Raw genomic sequence first — 19,024 nt, 5'->3', positions numbered from 1 at the left:
CTTGAATATCCATACAAAGTTGTCTCAATAAAATCTAGAGTGGGTCTCTTGTGAGACGGTTTTACGAATTTTTATCTGTGAGATGGGTCAATTCTATTGATATTTACAATAAAAAGCAATACTCTTAGCATAAAAAGTAATATTTTTTCATGGATGACCCAATAAGATATCTGTATCATAAAATACATCTCACACAAGTTTTTGCCTAAGATCTAACTCATCCGGCAAAACTGAAATCTCCGTTAATTTGTCTCAGAGGGAAAACTGGCAAAATTAATGCACAATAACCTTCACCTCAATTTAAAAATCATCATCAATCTAGTCAAACTTTTTTTTCTAATACAAGAAAGCATTTAGTGATAATGACACAGTCAAACCATAAACAGTCTAACAGTCGTTTTGGTAAAATAATAAATATTAATGTATCCAGGAAATTGGTAGAGACACCACAAAAGAGCCACACCCGTGAACACTCGGTCATTAACTTATGTCAACTTCCTTATCTATGCCGGTCCATTGGTTAAGTCATATCGACTTAGCGTCAATATCTTAAATCGTGCACTATAGGATTGACGACAGTTGATGAAAAAATAATATTTCATGGACATGTTTTGGTCTTTTTATCGTTTTATTAGTTGCTGATTTTTTATCTCATTGCTAGGGAGGTTCAGATTTTTGGAGTATTAATAATATGCATGTGATGTTAGAGATTTTTCTCAAAATCATTTTTCTACGTATATATGAACATGATATATAATAGGCGGAAGCTTAATCGAGTGTTACATTCGACCATTGAAAAATTTTGATTTCTCTGTTTTTCCTTCCGATTGAAGTCTTCTAAGCAATCCGTCCTCTCGATAGATGACGTATAATTTTCTTATGAGGTGTGTGCTTAGGGACCTCAATCGCTGTTATTTATAGGCGTTTCTCATATCATCGATGAGTGTATCGGGAGCCGAAAATCAAAAGAAGAATCGTGTACGCATCTCAATTTCTAAAGTTGCGACGGTGCATGTATAATTTTTGTCAAAAGTTGTAGGCAATGACCATCGCCATTTCCTACACGTCTTTCCTTCTTCTGATTGATATGGGTCATTTTTCTTACATGTGATACACTTCGTTTGTTTACAAGGTAATGTGTTGGAATTAATTCATACGTTTAATTTTCTAAGTTTGTGTAGTTGCTGAAATTTTTGGGAAGTTGTGAAGAGATTTGAATATATTTTCTCATGAATTATTTACGTGTCTTTCCATGCATGTTTTAGTTGTAGTAGCAATTTTGGTGAAATTTCGAGAAAACGTGTTCTAAACTCATTTGATGTTGGATAAAGTTTGATTTGAAAATTTATCTGTTGCGATTTTCAAAGAATTTTAATAAACACATTCTCAATATATAATATACATGTTGAGCATTGGAGTTAAATTTTTATATAGTAAAACTCAATAAAGTAACTTATGAAATAGATATCTTCTTGTTTGTCCAATCATAACTTTATCCTAATTCCATATATCACATAATTTTGCATACTAACAAAAGACATCAAAATGATTCAATAAAAACAAAAACTCTCGTGAGATGAACCTCTGATCAGACCTAATGACTTGACTAAAATGTATTACATTTTAATACGAAAGTGTAATTTTTTTTAGTTATGTTAGTACGAAGAAAAGGGAAACATTCTTTTACCCTATTGACTTGTGTTGTAAAAAGTATTACTGCAAAAGATATTTTGATTAGATAGTTCTAATCTGATATGTTGTTTCAATAAATAGGAATATCTTTTGGTTTGCTTTGTAATATATTCTTAACATTTTTTTGTAATATTTATCGTTATGTCAAAAAATAAAAAATATTACTTTTTAAGTCTAAATTATTGAATATCATTATAAAAATATCATTTTTTTGTTAGTTATGTTATTAATAAATTTTGTGTAATATATAACGAAAAGTATTTATTTTAATGTCAAAAATATTAATTTTCACTATAAATATATCATTTTTTGTTAATTATGTTACGAAGAAATACCATGTAATAAATGAACAGATTATTCTGATCGTGTCGAGTTGACACATTTCACGTATCCGTATAAAAGAATGTTAGTTTACCTTATCATCTTCCGAGAATCGTATCATAACTTTGAATTTAAGATGTTATCGTTCATGAAAATGCACATCACATACATGAGTTTACATCTTATATATTATACATAAAGGTTAGACCCCCTATAATATCTTTTACACAAATGCGAGAAATGAAAAAATATCAGGCTGTCATTGCAAACAAATACTCTTTTTTTTTAAAAAAAAATACCAAAGAATAAATGCTTATTTTTCCAGAGTAAAATACACAAACTAACTCTTATGAACACATCACAAGAATACTAAAAAACAAAATAAAAAAATGAGTCGAGAATAAGAATTTTCACCTCTGTAGTATTCATCAATTCTATCATCATCAAGAACTTTGAAGAGACCACTTATCATTTCTCTATTTCCACATCTTGAGACGAATATAATGATCGAATTATGAAAATCGATATCGTCGCCTTTGTTGTCAACCAGAAAACCATGGTCAAGAATGTTGATGAAGACAGAAACTTGAGCAATTTCAAAGTCATAAAACACAATAATACTTCTCGACCTCGCTCTCACAGATTTCCCTTTGAACAGAATATGCCATAATAAAGAAAAGAAAGAGATTCTTATTTGTGGAAGTCATAAATCCCAGTTATTTACTGATAGATTAAGTAAGAACAATACAAACCTGAAAAATGAATCCGGTTCATTGCAAAGGGACAAGTCAACCTCAATAACTAAGCTCATTGAACTGTCAGGTGCATAACATTTGGAAAGTCCGGCTTATGTATCTATCATCTTGACATGTCTTTGTTTCTATCCCAGCTTATGTATCTATCATCTTGACATGTCTTTGTTTCTATAGTGCATCTTTCTCAGATTCCTGAGAGTTTTTCTGAATTTTCCATCGCATTTAACAAGTGACCGGTGCGGAACTAAGCTGACGAGTCCCAACCAGCACATCAACATAAACAATGCTCAAGTCCTCTACTCCATCTCCACAAGATTTCTGCAACTCAGGACCTATTTCCTTCTCAAGCCAATCCTTAGTGGCATGTCCACCATTCGGATACACAAATATAACTGATTTATTTGAATATGAAAAAAACAACAAGAGGGAAGAATAGAACATGTAGGGCAGATTTCCTGATGGAGGCAGTCTTCAATTCATATATTTGTGTTGTTAAATTAAATAAATTGTTCAGAGTCAGGTGAACCTATCAGCTAGGCTCAAAGGTTTGATGCCTTCGAATTCCAGAAGACATTCAAGAATTTATATTGGGTCCATTTGATAATAAAAATAATCTAACTTTTATATTATAGATATGATATTGGCTTAATGATATTTATTTGAATAAAATATTATTTAATTCCCAGATTTAAACATTATAGTACATTAAAAAGTTTTTGCTAGTTCAAAATTGAACCAATAGTTATTTTGAACCAATTGGATATAATTAATTGCTCAACTCAAAAAACTTGAAGTTTGTTTTGAACCAAATCAGTTATTTTGGATATTTGATTATTTCGAAAAATGACACGACATGAGAAAAAAAAAACGACATATTTTTCATAGAAAAAAATCAAAATTTTGAATAATTTGTGCTAAATTTTCGTGTTCGATAGGTTATTTTGGTTTTAACTGTGTTTTCGATATCAGAATAGGTAGTCCAAAAAAGTTTAAAGCCCATTAGCTAATTTAACAGTAAACTAATATGGGTTCGATAGCAAGAAAATAGTTCACGAGACAGCAGCCAGAAACCCTATTCTCTCCATCCACCAGCTCGCCGTTTTCCCCAATCATACCTCTTACAGAGAGGAAACAATGGTGTCGGGTTCAGGTATCTGTGCGAAGAGGGTGGTGGTGGACGCGAGGCACCACATGCTTGGTCGTCTGGCCTCCATTCTAGCCAAAGAACTTTTAAATGGGCAGAAGGTGGTTGTGGTTCGCTGCGAGGAGATCTGCCTATCCGGTGGCCTTGTGCGACAGAAGATGAAGTATCTGAGATTCCTCCGGAAGCGTATGAACACCAAGCCCTCTCATGGACCCATTCATTTCAGGGCTCCGTCCAAGATACTGTGGCGTACGATTCGTGGGTATGGTTTAATGCTTTTTATTTCTGGAATTTCTTGCGTAGTTATTTCGTTTAAAGTATGTATTTTTTGGTTTTTTATTGTGGGTTTGGCGTGGAAATGTGTTTGATTGAGATGGGTGTTTTTGGTACATGACCTGCTTGATGATTAGATTATCTGAGGTATATGATGTTAGGTAAGTTAGGCCATTGTATTTAATTGTATGCAATGTATTTTGCTAAATACATTTCGTCCAAGCCGTGTCCAATTGGTTGATGGCCGCAAGAAAAAAGGAATATTGCTTCCTTTGTTCACACGAAAGAATTCACCTATAAATACATGCATAATTTGCATTGTACGGATCATCCCAAAAAGCAATTACAAAGCTTTGTAAAACAAGAGAAAACAAAGAGTTGTGAGTATCTCTTGTGTGAGTTAGAGAAAACATTTTCTCGGTTATACTCGGGTTGGGAGTGTGAGATATTTAGTGTATTATTGTATACACTTATTGTAATATTTCTCCTGTTATAAAAGATTTGCAGTAGCTCCGTGGACGTAGCCTATCTTGGGTGAACCACGTAAATCTTTGTGTTCTTGTTGGTTATTTTATTCCGCAAAATTTTTTGGGTACTATATTATCATCATGGTCGGCATTGCTTCGGTATAATTTCCCAACAACTGGTATCAGAGACTTGTTGTGAAAATTCTTAAAAATTCTGAGTATGCTCTGTGGTTGCAGCTTTGTCTGATCTTCCACATCAGAAAAGATTTTTTAGATTTTTTCTAAGGCTAGAGAAGCGATGGCCGGAGATGATGGATCGGGACCGGGAATCAACAAGTTCGACGGAACAGATTTTTCGTTCTGGCGGTTACAGATAAGAGATTATCTGTCAGTAAGAAGGTGCATCAACCTCTATCAGGAAAGAAACCGGAAAAGATGGAGGATGATGATTGGGAGCTCCTTGACCGATAGGTGTTAGGTGTGATATGATTGACCTTAACGAAGAATGTGGCACATAACGTTGCGGATGCAAAAACCACAGAAGAGATGATGTCCATTTTATCGGATATGTACGAGAAGCTATCAGCAAACAACAAAGTACATCTCATGAAAAAGTTATTCAACTTGAAAATGGTTGAAGGTGGTTCGGTGGCTAAACACATCAATGAGTTCAACACGATTGTTTCTCAGCTAACATCGGTTGAAATTAATTTTGATGATGAGATTCGTGCACTTATTCTTTTGACGTCTTTACCAAATATTTTCTCTAACTCATACAAGAGATACTCACAACTCTTTGTTTTCTCTTGTTTTACAAAGCTTTGTAATTGTTTTTTGGGATGATCCTTACAATGCAAATTATGCATGTATTTATAGGTGAATTCTTTCGTGTGAACAAAGGAAGCAATATTCCTTTTTTCTTGCAGCCATCAACCAATTGGACACGGCTTTGACGAAATGCATTTTGGCAAAATGCATTGCATACAATTAAATACAATGGTTTACTTACCTAACATTTCTTCCAACTTGAAGACTTGATTTCAATCATGTCTTCACACCATTGTTGGTTATTTTATTCCGCAAAATTTTTTGGGTACTATATTATCATCGTGGTCGGCATTGCTTCGGTATAATTTCCCAACATATGAAGCTGGAGGAATGTGTTTGGATGTTAAAGCAGACACCTTTTATGATGATTTAACGCAAAATTTAGTCGTATATCGGTCCATTCACTTTTAGTCTTTGTGCTTTAGACATTTTTGCCTAAAAGTTTGAACTTTTTCAGTTTTCGTGAACTGAAGCTTTGGTTGTGATGGGACAGGGAAGTAATGTTCTTAGTTTACTTTATTTCATTATTTGTGTGCTTGTAGAATATGCGATATCTATTGATACTTTTTATGGTTAGATTGATTATAATTTTATTTAGTGTTTGCCTTTTCATTTGCTCTTTGGTTAGATTGAGAGTGCATTGCTAGAAGTTGAAGGCTAGGGGTTTTTTCTTAGTTTATTACAAAACAGCCTCAGATTGGCTCAATATGTGTGAATTTGTTGTGTTTACTTTTACAACGATCCACCGTGATTCTTCATTTCTTGTAATTTTGAAAAAACATAATTGGTGAACCTATCCAAATTGTTTACCAAAAAGTTATTAAAACAATATTCGGTCCACGGATTCCGCCAAGTTTTTAAAATTATGTTATGTGGTCAACCGATCCATTGGATCTAGTTCACCACAAACAGTAATGACAGCCCAGTTTTCTTTTTTTATTGAAAAAATTTTGATTTTCTCCTACAAATACCCTCATCCACCCAGGCCGCCCACAAGCTGGATGCAGCTGCCCCCTTGTCATTATTATTTATGGTGAAATGATCCAAAACGAAAAATAATTAAAAAAACTGGGAGAAACTTTTTTTGTTGAACCGTTCCATGGATCCATTCACCAATTTTGTTTTCAACAAAAAATAAGAAATAAAGAATTCGCCACGGGCCGCGATGGATTATTGTATAAAAGCAAATGCCCTATGATTGCTAACTGGAAATTTAGGTGCAAACAGGTGGATATTACCCACTTGCTAGAGTCCATGGCTAGTATTTGGCCACATGAGTCAGATCAACGATGATCTGACCCATGTGACCAGATCCTGACCATTGATGCTAGCGGGTGGATTTTAACATCGACCAATTAACAACCTGCTAACATCAACCTTACCTTGCTAAATATAGCAAATATGTGTTGTTTTTCTAATAATAAATGGCCACGTGAGTCAGATCAACGATGATCTGACCCATGTGACCAGATCCTAACCATTGATGCTAGCGGGTGGATATTAACATCGACCAATTAACTACCTGCTAACATTAACCTTACCTCGCTAAATATGGCAAATATGTGTTGTTTTTCTAATAACAAACTATATTAAAAAACCTGAAGGCTGGTGCTGTTACAAATTTATTTGAACAGTAATGGGATGTAGAATTTTGAATGTGATCTTGACAGCTCTGCATCTCAGATCATTGTGCATTTTGGCATGTAGAAAATTGGCCTGCCTTTTCAATTCATTAAACAGAGGATAAATGTAAAGTCTCCAAGCTACTAATACTGGAAATGAGTATTCTATCTGTGAGTTGCATTGGGGGCTACAAGGTTGCTTAATATTTCTATGATACATTGTCGTGATTTAAATTCACCCTTGTGCTATATATTGAATTTTATATTTAGGATGATTCCACACAAGACTAAGCGAGGAGCTGCTGCGCTTGCTCGTTTGAAGGTGTTTGAGGGTATTCCTCCACCTTATGACAAGATCAAGAGGATGGTTATTCCTGATGCTCTCAAGTGAGTTACTTTGACAACCTTTTTCAGTTTTTTAAGTGTTCGTTAGTTATTGAGTCATATGTAAGTATCTTTCTAAGCTGCTGGCCGGTGTGATAACCAGGGTGCTGAGGCTTCAGGCTGGGCACAAGTATTGCTTGTTGGGCAGGCTCTCATCAGAGGTTGGATGGAACCACTATGATATTATCAGGGTGAGTTACATTTTATTTTTGTACGCTGCTGTATACATTGACTTTAAATTATGTCTCTGTTTACATGCCTAATATTGTAGTTGCCAAATTGCGTTTATCACTGTTAGACCTTTTATTCGATCGGTCACTTTATCTTTCAGCTCACCCGTCTGAAAATCTCATTTTCGCCATATTTAAGAATGTAGCCAATATTTTAATATTACCCTTTCAAGGTTTTTTCTCTTATGCTGCTCTCGCAGTAAACTTAAAACCCCAAGACTTGTAGTTAGGTACAGTACTTGGCAAGATGTAGCTCTTTTTCCTGGGGTGCAACCAGTGTTGTAAAAATCGACCTAGGAGGACTTAGACGGCCCTAGGCGACCGAAAATTTTTAAAAAAATTGGGCTGTTTTTTTAATAAGTTTTTTTGGTTAAAAGCCGAATTATAAAAAATAAAAATACATTTTTTTACAAGCCCTAAACTAAAGTCCAACAAAAAAATACTATTTGTTGGATTGTCCTAACACACCAAACTTTATTTTATTATGTTGATACTCTGGAATCCGCCTAGCGGGCTCCTATACACCCTAGGCTCGGGTCTGGCGTCCAGCTAACGTCTAGCAAATTTTAGAATCTTGAGTGCAACCCTCTTTAGGGAGGGAATTATGCTCATTAATAGGCTCAGGATATGCATTAAATACATATTAGATATGGATATTATAAATCCAACTTGATATTTATTCTTTTTAAGGAGCTAAATGTGTTTGAAAATTACACGAGAGATAATTTGTTTAAATTTTTGTCACGTTGTCTGTCTAGTTTCTGGAATATCAAGTATCACAGCTCGCTTTGGAAAGGCTTGGATCTTACCTTCAGATAGCTTCAAGGCCGTGTGCTCTTTCATATCATTTCAATTTATTTTTTTTATGAAAATGTGTTTTATGTTTCTTTACATCCAGCGGCTTACTTTCTTATTGAGTCGCTAGCTGAAATTTACAATGTAACATCATCTCATGAATTCGTTTGATCAAAACGTTGTTTTTATGCATTCTCCGCAACGTTTCTGTTTACTGTAGGAACTCGAGAAGAAGAGGAAAGACAGAGCTCAAGCCACTTACGACAGCAAGAAGCAGCTGACAAAACTTAGAGTAAGAGCTAAGAAAACTGCTGAAGAGAAGCTTGGTGCCCAACTTGACATTATTTCTCCAATCCAGTATTAAAACTGCATACTAGTTTTTTTTTTTTTAAAAAAAAAAACCTTTTTACACCTACGATTTTGGTGAATAATACTTTCTGTCCGTTTTTGCTTATTAAAATATGGAGTTCACATTTTTCATAGTTTTTTAAGGAATTGAGTCTATTTTTGACTGAGTGGCTTAATTTTTTCTTTACCGGATATATTTTCCCGTGATTTATTTTTTTTTACCCGAATCTCAAGTTATTTTTGTCATTTATTCTTTTGGCTTTGGATTACATCCAACTAGCCTGCATCTATTTATATTTTTCATGTTGGCATTGTGAATTTGACCCTGGTTCAGCTTATGAGCGGCTCGATTTTTAGAAATAGGAAACCAATATCGAAAAAGGAACTGGTAAGCCGGACCCGAGTTTCGCCGAATTATTCACAGCGTCTACTTGTGCCTCAACCTCGAAGTATCGACACAAGGAAGGGGAGCTTTCTCCACCCCTATTCTTGTGTCTAAGAATAGATAGGTATATGGAAAATATATTTTTATTTTGGGTTTAATAGATTTTTTTATTTATATGATTGATAAATTATTTAAATAAATTAAATTTAAATTATACTTTTATTTTTAATAAAAATAATGAATATCTAAATTATTTATATTATAGTTGACAAAATAAATTAAATTAGGTTTGATGATTTTGTATTTATATGAATTGTATATCATCATATAACTTATATGATATTTCTTTCTTTTCTATTTGTCTATTATGCACTATTATCATATGTTCTTTTGTAATTTTATTAATCCTTTTATTGTTACTTAATATTGGCATATAAACCTTTGATTCACGAATTTCTAATTCATCGTCTTGTTTAGATGGACAAGTGAATTTGAAATTTGTTTTTTATTAAATTAATCGATTTCAATTTCAACATTAATTATGTTGAATTTTAAATCATTCAATACGAGTGTTATTTAAAATGTATTTTTCATTATTTTTTTTCGAATCAAATCTTTTTTTCTAAATCGAAACCATCAATCCAAAACCAACACAAATTTAAAATTCTTGACTTTTTTATTGTATCATTTAGATGTTTATGAGATTCTTTGATTTGTCACAAGCAATGTAATGGATTTATGATCTCAAGGGAGGAATCGTGAATATGAAATCATTTTTTCCTTTTTATTTAAGTATTTTACTTCGAATACTAATGATACGTTGATTGAGTAATTGAAATCACGAAACTCAACTGTATGCAAATATAAGTAACATAAATCTAGAATTTTTTTAAATTTCAAATCCTTTAATCCAAAATTTTTTTTTGCAATATTAGGCGATTCAATAATATTTCGGAATTTAATAATTTTTAACATAATAATTAATGATGGCACAACACCCGACATGAATCATGCAAAGAATGCCAGCAAGTAGCAAAGATACTAGGGACAATGGTTAAAACATATGCATTGTTTGTCCTAAATGAAAAAAGGGAATTCAAGTTACGTAATTGCTATGTTTTAATAAGTATAAAATACATCAATTCTCCTTGGTTGATTAAAAAATAACTTATTTGTGTTTTCTGGGATCTCTAGAACAAGACATATAAAATTTGATGTTTGTGTTAGAGTAGGTTTCTGACTTTTGAGAGTAAACTTATGACTTGAGCTTTAGTTTCTCTTATGTAAAAATAATCTTTATTCTAATAATAGTTTACAATTTTATCCGATTATGACATTTATTTTATCTGTATACCCATGCAAACTGCAATAGATAAGGTCCTTAAATATACAGTAGGTACCATACGGTCTTTCTCTCAACGTAAGATCGTGAAACTCATTAGAAAGTGTACCATATATTCTAAACATTTTCATATTCGAATCAGCCGGCTAAAATAAGGACAAATGTCATTTAAGTTTGAGACTAATATATGTGATGTAAGCACCGTGTTTCATTGGTAAGGGCATGGGGATATTCATTCATACAGATAGATATTTATTTGATGATTCTCTAAACAATCCTCCATCGGACTATCCAAGTGGTTATCACTTATTGAGTATAATAATATGTGTTATGGTTATATACCATTAGTTATTTGATACGAGACAACCTGAAGGCTCTGCGTACTAGCACTGCACTTTGACTCGTTTTTACCGACTCTGATGCGATCAAAAAATTTGCATCCATTAAAATACCTTGAACCAATTATCACGAACTGAATTCTTCAATGGAAAGGAACCGAACCACCAAAAAATTTAACTGTGATTCATTTGTCAAGAAGCACTAGAACTATTGATGCTATTTGGGTGATTGTTGATCGATTGACGAAAGTTGCACATTTTATACCCTATAGTTGAATAGTACGTATTTGACGATGTCACAGTTGTAAATACGAGAGATTGTACGGTTGCATGTGATTCCAGTGTATTATTTCTGCTACATATCCTCGATTTACTTCTCATTTTTGGTAAGGACTACAGACTGCGATGGTGACAGAGTTGAGATCGAGTATGGTTTATCACCCTCAGACAAATGATCAGACCGAGCTTACTATTCAGACGCTGGAAGATTGTTGAATAGTGTATGATTTTAACGAAGTAGAGAAGATTATAATGATGTTATTTTGAATTATTCCCAATTTATTATAATTAGGGATTTTAATTGTTGAATTGAAATTGATGAGTTGTTTGTCAGTTGTTATTAATTCTGATTATATATTCGGAGTCTACGAAATATAAGCTACATGTTGATATAAAGTTTTCGTATTTTAACGAATGTTGTAAAATAACATATTATTTGAAGTTAATTTATTAGAGTGTATTTGATGTTAGTAATGTGAATTAAATATACCGAGTCATAGATGATATGGACTTTTGTGAAATATGACAATTATGTTTGTGCATATCCATACAATATTTTGTAATATCTCTAAAATATAATTGATGATATAATAGGATTTTTACCCTACCATCAGGCTCCATTGAAGGTCACTAGATAGTAAGGTTGGATGTAGTTTCGAAATATGTAGAAGCCAATATATTGTAGTCGAAGATTCACCGTTTATCTACGGGTGAAGATATCATATGTTATATGATGAGTTAATAGTAGAAGGAATATCTGCCAGAGTAAGATAGTGCTTTAGGAAAGGTGGTTCTCCATTTGCACATCTGATATCGGCATTATTACTAATGATATATCACATTGTTATAGAATTCATTTGCAACTCTCGATATACCAATGATTGCAGATTCGATCGAGATATAAATGAGTTGAAGGGACCATATTTTACGTACTATAACTTAAGGTTATCGAAGACACTATCAGTGATACCTAGATGATCATGAGGCAATACTACTAGATGCTTTTATTATGATCCGATGAATGCAATCAGACTTGAGTTCTGACGTTCTTGATCAAGATGTTAATGAAAAGAAAGAGGCTAATAAGGGTGAGCCCAAATAAGAATAAATGTAATTCTAAATCACATGAAGTTATGAACTCACGACTAACTGTATCTTTGAATTATTGAGGACCACACAAGTATCAAACTCTGTGTTCTTGTTGATATAGTTAAATCCAAGGAGTTGAATTTAGCTACTATTGTTTGATGGAGATCAAACATATTGCTTATAAAAAAGTTTATAAGTTTATTTCATATGATGAAAGATATAAAAGTTATTTTAATTGGTAGTGAGTAGAGCAAAACTGTTTGTTTTAGTGAAGGAGTTCAAAAAATTGGATCAGTGAAAATTTTGTTATTTGAAATTTTCATTTTTCATTATATGAACAAGATTTATACCATCGACATATTGGCGTCTAGATTATCATGAAATATTGTAGAGGAGTCTAGAATTAATTAATTATATAATAGTTAATTAAGAATTAAATAATTGTTATTTAACTTATATGAATATATATATTTTTTGTATATGGTTAAAGTTTTAGGGACATATGAAATAACATAATTTTTAAACAAAATTTTCTCCCTCTCTCATTCACACCAAATTTCGGCCAACTCAATTTTTAAGAAAAAAAAATCGGCCACCTTGTTCCACCTTATCGCCAACACGACGCCATCGCACCGTCGTCGGATTTCTGAAATTTCGACGATTTAATCTCGATGCAAACTTCGTTTAGATCTCTAGTACAATCTATATGATGAATAAAATTTTTGATCCTGAACTAGATCTGACAATTGAAGAAACGAGGAGATCCGTTCATATATATTAACAAGAAGAGCTATATCAGCTTAACCTGGAATAGTTGAAGCCGATGTTATATACTCAAAGATAATCATATCTAAACACCATATGAATGTTTTAAATCATACGACGTCAATGAATATTTTGAAAGTCAAAAACAATTTTTTTTAAATTTTCGTTGTATCTTGAGTGCGAGAAATAATAACGTATTTGATATATTGATTAAATTTGAGATAAAATGATAAATGATAATTTTGTCAATTTCAATAATTAATAAATATAAATAATATATAGATATATAATACTATTCAATTTAAGTTTATGATTTGATTCACGTGAGATAAAATAATTATTACAAAAAATTGCAATCAAACATTTATTAAATGAAATAATAATTAATCATATCATGCCAACCAAAAACAACCGAAATGAATAATAAATTAATATAGCCAAAAAAATGGGTCTCTTATCTGTGTTTTTGAATATAGAGGCAAAGTTCCTTTAATTTTATTATATTACATTTGGTTTCTGTATCACATAATTCTAGTAGTCGCCAAAAGAAAGTTAATTTCTCCAATAAGAAAGAAAAAAATTTATGAAATACACATAATCGAATTATTTTTTGTTTGGTTCTAATTTTTTTATATAAATTTTAACTTCGATTGTAAATTCTACAATACACCTTCAATATTTTCACAATATTTAGATTCGACAATTTTTCATATATATATATATGAATATAAATAGTCTTTAGCAGCACTATAAAGACAATGCTGAAAAAATAAGTGTTTTCAGATGTCAAGCTATTGAATTCTTTTATCGATTACATATATAAGTTTACTTTAAAATAAATTATTCGAGAATTATTAACTGTATAATAAATAATAAGGCAAAAATTTGTGTGAGACGGTCTCACGGATCGTCTTTTGTGAGACATATATCTTATTTTGGTCATCCATGAAAAAGTATTACTTTTTATGCTAAGAATATAACTTTTTATTGTGAATATCGATAGAGTTGACCCGTATCACAGATAAAGATTCGTGAGACCGTCTCATAAGAGACCTACTCAATAATAATTAGATGGTGATTGATTGAGCTTATAAACTCGTTAAAATATTTTATTATAAGTTCGGGAGGATTGATTTCATCCTACATGTAGGGGCACTACCCCCATGATAGAATCAAGGGCCCAAAATTAGCCACACATACATGAGGTTCACTAATTTTTGTAAAATCACATATGTGTGTGAATCTTGTCCATGCAAACCATGTGAGGGCACTGCCCCCACATGTAGCATCGAAGCAACCGTTTGGGAGCTATCTATTTTAAATATTTTAAAAGAACATAATATTCTCAGAAATTTTGCTAATCCCAAATATATACTTCCAAAATTCAATGACATGGATCCCAATATATCCAAAAAACATTCCTAGTTAAAAAAAATATTATATATACCAAATATATCAAAATATTTAAACTTCTTTATCCTATTTTATCAAAAAAATTAACACCTTTTTTGATAAATAAGACAATAATTTGTATGCTCCTATCAAGAGCAAGCACAAGATGTAAGAGTATATAAACAATTTAAAATAAATTTAAATTAGAAATTTCGATTACAACGGTTTTGTTTTTGTTTTTTTTTGTCGTCTGTAAGAATTTTAAACGGTAAAGAGTGTAATCAAATTCCTAGAATCATGTTTGATTTTGATGACATCATAACTCCCCTATTTATTACCTCAAGTGGCTTGCAGAATTCCCTCCGATTAATAATCAATCAAGAAAATATTCCTCTATATAATCAAATTATTTGAGGCAAATATAACTCATTTAGTGCCATTGTTTAGTTCCTTCCAAATCCTTCGAAATGAACCTAAACATTTATTGTTTTCTATATATAAATGAAGTTATCGGCTTTTTGAACACAACAATTAGCTAATAATAACACATTCTTGATTTATACTTCTTCCATGTCCAATATACCATCTTCACCATAATTTTATGGCAATTTTTTTTACCTTTGACGCTCAAAAAATGTCCCTTTTACAATCTTTTGTCGGGTTAATTATCGTGGTTTTATGTTTATCTCCAAATACCAATGCTACTACAGAAAGAAATATACATAAAAGATTTGAAGATTTCCCAACAATTTATGTTGATCACTCTGGAAGAGGCAATTTCACAAGAATTCAAGCTGCCATTGATTCAGTTCCCTCGTACAACAAGAACTGGATTTGTATTTACATCCGGGCTGGAACTTATAGGTACTTTTATCAGCCAAAAAAAACAATTTTAATGGCACTTTTCCTTTTTATTTTCTTGGTTTTTTACAAATCTTTCAAGTTTTTCAGTTCCCTATTAGTAAACAAATAAGCTTCGGCTAAAACAATTTCCCTTTACTTGTTTTTTTTAAAATATATTCACACTGTTTTTCCTGAATCCAATGCAAGAAAATACAAGTTTTGTATGTATATAAAATATATATTCTTGTATATATAATTATACAAGTTAATTTCGTTATCCAAATACATTACATTAACGTAAATTAATTTCCATTAAATTCTAATTTGAATGGTCTTTTTCTTATATTACTTTATGATTGTAACGTCGTTTCATTTCATGTAGAGAGAAAATTCGGATTCCGTACGATAGGCCATTGATATACCTTAAAGGAGAAGGGAAGCGAGCTACTACTGTTACTTGGGATGACCATGAATCCATCGAGACAAGCTCTACTTTCACTTCCTTTGCAGACAACATTGTTGTCAAAGGCATTAAATTTGTGGTAAGATTATTCTTTTCGTTTCCATACAGAGACTGACCCAAAAATTTAGTCGAGTATGATGTAATATGTATGATGAAACGTCATATTTGGTTTCAGAATTCTTACAATCAACCTCCGGGGAAATCCGGTAACCCGATAACGCCAGCGGTTGCAGGCAATTTTCAAGGGGATAAGTATGTGTTTGTGGACTGTGCATTCATAGGATATCAGGATACATTGTGGGATGTTCAAGGGAGGCATTACTTCAAATCATGCACTATTGAAGGATCTGTTGATTTTATCTTTGGTTCTGGCCAATCCATTTATGAGGTAAAACTAAAAGACAATACTACACGCACCTAGAATTTTAACTCTAACTTCCTTTAATATTTTAAATTGATTAACCCAAGCTAATATCAAATTTATCCAAAATTATACAAAAATTTACATAAATTTTTTTTTTAAAAAAATGGACAGCCCGGGCGCCCGGGTACAAGAGGCTGTAGCTCCGCCTCTGTACACGCGCGCACATGCACACACACATATTTATATATATATATATATAGACTTCAAGGGCATATAAAAAATTGCTTTTAATTATTAGAGTATAAGTGTGCCATAAATGCTGAAGTTTCACAAAGCCTCAAACCCATGCAATATAGTCTTTAGGCTTGGGTTAGTGTTTGAAAGTTGTCAGCTATTAATGGATTTTTGTGAAATAAGAGGCTACCCAAAACATTGTTTTAGGAGGCGGCGAATATTTATCAATATATGTGCGGATCTATATTTTTCGGTGTACCCCGTGTGAGAAGAAATATACAGCTTTAAATAAAACTTTAAAGCATGCATCACTCTAAAGGTAGGATTTCGAAATTTTCTTAATTACATAGATTAGTTAGGTTCGAATTTTGGAATAAAATCATCATCTCCACTTTGTTGGATATATCATGTTAAACAAGTATATGCGGGTATATCATGTGCTTGTGCTTCCATTTTATGTGCAAGATTTACTTGCCATGCAATGGAAAATTTAGATTCAATTATACACACACTTGCGTAACAAGAAATTTATATGGAGTACAAGATTTCATTCCTCGAACTAATTTTGTAAAAACTTTATAAATTTTTTTTCAATATTTATGTCGTAAATGAGTGTGGTGATTTAGACCCTTAATTACGAGAAGATTTATATTTAATATTCATTGTAATCTGATTTTATATTCACAAAATCTTAGAATGGATACCCTTAATCTACTCTTAAAAAAATTTCTTAATTTGATTTAATATATATATGTATATAAATTTTGATATGATGTCTATCTAGCTCCGTGTCCACCGCTCATCTATTAGATATACAAATTGGATATGCTTCGTCAAATCTAATAGATGAGTGTCACCTCATTGGGGGAACATGGAAAGTGAGCAACACATATATACACACACACACACACATAAATACATCTTTTATGTTAAACGCGCGCGTTCAATTTCTTTGTTGCATGTTTGTAGAGATGTAAACAAATCAAGCTGTTGGCGAGCTACTCGGAGCTCGGCTCGGAAAAAAGTTTGAGATTGATAAGCTTATCGAGCTCGAACCTGTATATACCTTAAACGAGCCGAGCTTGAGCTTGAGCTTGACAATATTCGGCACGTTTACATCTCTATATGTTTACATGTGGAATCACAATAATTTTTTCTCATTTTAGAATCCAATTTTCTTTTAAAACATTTTGGGATTTCGATAAATTTATTTATTTTATTTTTGGATAGGGATGCGTGATTTCAGTAGTAGCAGGATCCCTTGGAGTTCCAGGCTACATCACAGCTCAAGGAAGAGAAAGCCCTAATGAAGCAAATGGATTTGTATTCAAAACATGCCATATAGTTGGAAATGGAAAAACGTTTTTAGGAAGGCCTTGGAGGAGTTTCGCAAGAGTCGTGTTCGCAAACTCGTTCATGTCCGGAATCGTGGTTCCTGAAGGATGGGACCCTTGGTACAGCGTCGGACACGAGTAAGACTGATATTAAAAATTATTTTCCGAGCAAATAAATATATTTAAATATAATCGCGTCGTATGGTTTTTTTTTTTTTTTTTTTATAGAGACCGATTAACTTACGCTGAGTACAATTGTCATGGCTCGGGTTCGGATCTTTCTAGAAGGGTGAAATGGGCAAATACTGTGAGTGTAGAAGTGGTGAATCGATTAATTAGCATGTCATTCATTGATAATGAAGGCTGGATCAAAGATTGGATGGTTGCTTAGTGACCTTGTACCTTGGGTTGAATAATGAGTACATGTGCTGGATATGTATTTTTATAATAAATGGAAGAATAGATAATGTCATGGATTTTGTTAGGAAGCAAATGTATAAATGTCCCAAATTTATGAGATTGCGAATTGGTCAATTATCGTGTCTCTTTTTCTATTTTGATTTAGAATATGTCTCTTGTTAGACGGTCTCACGAATATTTATCTGTGAGACGGGTCAACCCTACCGATATTCACAATAAAAAATAATACTCTTAGTATAAAAAATAATATTTTTCATGGATGACCCAAATAAGAGATATGTCTCACAAAATACGACCCGTGAGTCCATCTCACACAAATTTTTGCCTTTGATTTATACAATTCATACATGTGTGATATTATGGATTGTATCATATATGGCATTGAACTTTTATTTATTTTTATTAATGATTGATTTACATGGACCCAAGAGGCTCTAATATCAATTTAGTATAATTAATTAGCTCACGAACATTTTAGAATGTTGCTAGCCTAACTCCAAACTCGAGTTCTAGAAGAACCATATTCGAGTGAATTTTTTTTGAGCTTCAAATCGAGCTTGAGCTCTAATTTCAATATATTTAATTCGAGTCGAATTCATAAACAAGTGATGGAACTAACAGAGCAGTGTCATTTGCTCAAACCACATACTATTTTGTTTACATATGAACAACGGTTTGAACTTCAGCATTCGAAACTTTTCATTAGGCCATTCGCACATACCCACATATGGGGAAGTATTGTCCAGACAGCAACAAAACTCTCCTAGTAAATATTAAATTGATTCCAAATAAAGGAGAACTTTAATTCCTATTTATATTCCCTGAACAGCCATGTTAGTTTGCGATCAAGGCTTCTTTCATAACTCCAAAATTTTAAAGAAGACTGTCAATGTTCATCAGATGCAGCTCAAAGTATA

The 19,024-nt window shown here is 32.3% G+C and overlaps 2 protein-coding genes across 3 annotated transcripts; both read left to right on the top strand.

Moving 5' to 3' along the window:
- Positions 1-3,794: 3,794 nt before the first annotated feature.
- LOC142547635 (large ribosomal subunit protein uL13w-like) lies at positions 3,795-9,135 on the top strand. Of its 2 annotated transcripts, XM_075656008.1 has the most exons (5): positions 3,795-4,174; positions 7,373-7,489; positions 7,590-7,677; positions 8,732-8,887; positions 8,923-9,135. In XM_075656008.1, the coding sequence occupies exons 1-4, from the start codon at positions 3,903-3,905 to the stop codon at positions 8,873-8,875; spliced, it is 621 nt and encodes a 206-aa protein (XP_075512123.1). In that variant the 5' UTR covers positions 3,795-3,902; the 3' UTR covers positions 8,876-8,887; positions 8,923-9,135. The 2 variants fall into 2 exon arrangements, with proteins under 2 accessions (XP_075512123.1, XP_075512122.1); XM_075656007.1 differs by lacking the exon at positions 8,923-9,135 and having other exon boundaries at positions 3,797-4,174; positions 8,732-8,897.
- Positions 9,136-14,930: 5,795 nt separating this feature from the next.
- On the top strand, positions 14,931-18,196 carry LOC142545003 (putative pectinesterase 29). Its single transcript, XM_075651993.1, has 5 exons — positions 14,931-15,313; positions 15,675-15,834; positions 15,931-16,143; positions 17,584-17,825; positions 17,916-18,196. The coding sequence occupies exons 1-5, from the start codon at positions 15,051-15,053 to the stop codon at positions 18,076-18,078; spliced, it is 1,041 nt and encodes a 346-aa protein (XP_075508108.1). The 5' UTR covers positions 14,931-15,050; the 3' UTR covers positions 18,079-18,196.
- The last annotated feature ends 828 nt before the right edge of the window (positions 18,197-19,024 follow it).

The sequence above is a fragment of the Primulina tabacum genome, chromosome 5 (genome assembly GCF_025594145.1).
Source record: "Primulina tabacum isolate GXHZ01 chromosome 5, ASM2559414v2, whole genome shotgun sequence".
Lineage (NCBI taxonomy): Eukaryota > Viridiplantae > Streptophyta > Magnoliopsida > Lamiales > Gesneriaceae > Primulina > Primulina tabacum.
This window is presented reverse-complemented; position numbering and strand designations above follow the sequence as displayed.